Below are 3,597 nucleotides of genomic sequence, written 5' to 3' on the forward strand. Positions count from 1 at the left end.
TGTCGTAACAGTATTTATAATCTTATAATGAAAATTACTTTGCATATTAAATAGGCAACATGCAAAAAGAAAAAAAAAAGGCAAAATTGCTTTACAAATCTTAAGACTTAATAAACAACATTGATATTTTGCATATGAAAGCATGGTAATGTTTACTGGTAATGTGCCAAGTGTCATTAACAATCCCTTATTAATTTAAAAGTTATAGCGTGAAAACTATAACAAGCACAAAATGGTTACGAGGTCAGTCCCTGAGACCGAGCCCATGCTAAAAGAGTTAAATAGTGTATTTTACATTAATTCTAAGCTTAAGAAATCAAATCAAGCTGAAGCTAGCAGAATTATCATTACTTGCTAATTTCAATCACCAGATTTGAAAAGTTAGTGATGAATTTTAAAGAATATGAAAATTGCACATAGTAAAAATGTTACAAGAAACAGGCTCTGCCTACCCTATGATGCAAAACTAAAGCAAACTACTGAAAAGTTGTCCTTTTAATGAATTAAAATGTAAAGAATTTCTGTTCAGTTATTCTTTTGGCTATTTTTGCTTTACCAAAATTAAGGAAACTTACAATGTGTTTGTTAATCACAAAAATTACTTTGACTTGTGTTTGTTTACATCATTCAAGCACCATCAATTAATAGATTTATAAATTTTTTGACTTAATTATTAAGATATACTTTCATTCAAATTGTACCATACTCATCTTTAATTAGAATTATAGCTTTTCACCATATACTGTAACCATTTCATTCAGGCTACTCTCAAAGTTTACCAAATCCTAATTACATATTTTCTGTGATGCATACAATGCTTCAAAAGCAGTAATTGAAAAATTTCTTTGTAATCCTAATTAATCAACTTACTTATTTTATGACACACATATATTTCATTTCATTATTTAAGTTTATTTTATATCAGATGTAAATATGAAATAGTCGAGTGCCAAACAATTTAACAAAAATAAATTTTTATATTTTAAACAATAATTGTTGTAATTTTTGATTATGTGTTATGATGTAAGTACGCAATTGACCATTTTATAAATAACTATGACAAATACTTACTAGCTCTTTCCAATTTAATTATGTAGAAAGAGAGTAGCTATTCAAACTTACAACTAGCTAACATTTTGCTGATTTACTACGATCAAAGTGAATCCTGATTATCAGCAAAACAAGAAAAATTACCTAAGAAAATAATCACACAGATACTTACCCCACAGTATAGGATCATCTACACATGAATGATGATTGCTGACTGTCACTAAAGGTGTTCTCTGTGGTCGGCCATCTAAAGCCTTTATAAGAACTTCTCTGTTATACACCTTGACATTATTAAACCAATCTGTAATGTATAGTACATTCAAAAATAACTAGAGCTGTAGCAAAGGGTAGATTTTAACTTTCAAGGGTTTGAAACACATTACTGAACAAAGGTATGAACCTTCAACAGTACTAATATGCATAATTTAATGATGACATCAGCATAATTACTAATTTATATTTTATTGTACACCCCTTTTTTATTGGACATGTAATTAACATAAATGAAATAAAACATTCAAATGTAGCAATGTGTTTATATTTTAAATAACAATAAAATCATGCTACTTATATGCATGTATTTGATGCTAAATGTAATACTCATATAGCTCCATCCAGTAATCTTGCACTGTAAAAGCACCATATTCTGGCCAATTAAATAACTGCAGTTGATTTAAGAAAAACAAATCTTTACTTGATAGTCAGCATTCCAAGCATGGTAACAGTCATAATACTGTTGATTACTTTAATAAACACAATAAACAAACAGCAAAATGCAACAGAGTAACACTAATAATTCAATTAGAAAATAACTATAGACCTAAAAAAATAACAAAAAGTTAAAAAAATGATACTGGTGTTCCTTTTTCAAAATTAAATTTATTAGTGTTAGGATAAATTTTGTTTCATACTTATGTTCTGTAAACTGGGCATCCAGCATTTCATTGAAGCAATGCAGCCACTAAATGTACACCATCCATTATAATAGCAAACAAAAAAACTCAAAGCTTGCCCCTTATAATTAAAATACTTATCAAGCTTTCCCTCAAACTCCCTTACATTTATTGCATTCACCACATTTGAAAGCAACTACCATGTTAGAAAAATCAAACTGTCTTAGCTAAAGATGACTGCTACCTTGTCAAAATTTTAACTTGTGTCTAACCATTCTCACCAGTATGTAGGAAAAAAACATCGAGTAGAAGTGAATGTCTCATGCTTAACAACGGTTAGTACATACAATTTGTTTGTGATTTAATGGATTGTTCATTTTGTACATTACTTCATGAATTGTCTCTTTCCTTCTCATACTCAGTTAGTCAGAGATTCATTAGTACTTCATATCTTGTCGAACATCCTGTTAAGCAGACCTATCCCATTGCTCTAAAGTTAATTCATTTTTGAGCTGAATATACCACACCATCAAAATTCTACTCATAATTTAAATTATAATAACTCTCATGCATTAACTTGCATTTATTATAATTAAAAGCCATCTGCCATATACTCATCCAACTTGCCAATAACCTAAATTATTTTGTAAAGCAGCAGCATCCTCATCACAGCCAGCAACACCCGAGACTATAATATCATCACCAAATTTACAAAGTGTATTGAACACTCCTTTATCTATCTCACTAACATAAATCAAAACAAGCCAAGGACCAAATAACGAGCCATAAAGTACCATAATTATGACAGTAATCCAGTTTGGCTGAACTCCATTTATAACAACCCTCTGCTTTCTTCTATTCAGCCATTTTGCTATTAACAAGCAAACTTCTACCCCATACCGAGAGAGATCATTTTTTAACAAGCCTTTTATACAGTACCTTGTCAAATGCATTCTGAAAATCTAGACATACCAAATCTACCCCTTACCTCTCATCTAAATAAGCAATAAAGAGCTAAAGAGTGTCAAAATAGCAAGATTTTCCATAACAAAACCACGTTGACTATCAGACAAGAATTTAAACTTTGTTAAATAACTTTGTAAAGCATCATTTATCAGACTTTCAAATACTTTTCCCAACAATGAAGTAAGACTAAAGGCCTATCGTTACCTGGATAATTTTTGTCACCTTCCTTGAAAAAAGAAGTAACATTAACCAACTTCCAATCTTCTGCCAATTGTCTGTTGTTCAAGGACTTATAAAAAAAAATATCAGCAAGTGGCTCACATATTCGATCCTTAACTTTCTTCAAAATCCCTTCAGGAAATATCTAGTGTGGAAGCATCATCATTCTTTACACTTTCTAATTTTTTCTTGATAAGCTCAGGATTAATGTTATAATCTTATGTGATCATGTTTCCATCTAGAAACTGTTAAGGATGAGGAATATTGCTTAAATCTTCATTAGTAATAACTGAAGAAAAAAGTAGAATTTAGTAACCCATCAATTTTTCAAGCAGCAGAAATGACACTTCCTTTATTATCTCTTGATGTACTTACAAAAAAACCTTACTTTTAATTTTTACATTTTTAGCCATTCCCTTTTTCTTATACCTTTTTCATTTCTTAATGTCCTGTTTAACCAACTTTACTA

General features: G+C 29.9%; 1 protein-coding gene across 3 annotated transcripts in view; it reads right to left on the reverse strand.

Moving 5' to 3' along the window:
- LOC106474930 (tafazzin-like) overlaps nt 1–3,597 on the reverse strand; it is a 31,802-nt gene that overhangs the window by 26,998 nt on the left and 1,207 nt on the right. For all 3 annotated transcript variants that reach the window (XM_013935628.2, XM_022403188.1, XM_022403189.1), the window contains exon 2: nt 1,223–1,351. In XM_013935628.2, the coding sequence (XP_013791082.1) occupies nt 1,223–1,351 (129 nt within the window). The remainder of the gene's footprint in view (nt 1–1,222; nt 1,352–3,597) is intronic.

This window comes from Limulus polyphemus, unplaced genomic scaffold, assembly GCF_000517525.1.
Source record: "Limulus polyphemus unplaced genomic scaffold, Limulus_polyphemus-2.1.2 Scaffold7874, whole genome shotgun sequence".
NCBI classification, from domain to species: domain Eukaryota; kingdom Metazoa; phylum Arthropoda; class Merostomata; order Xiphosura; family Limulidae; genus Limulus; species Limulus polyphemus.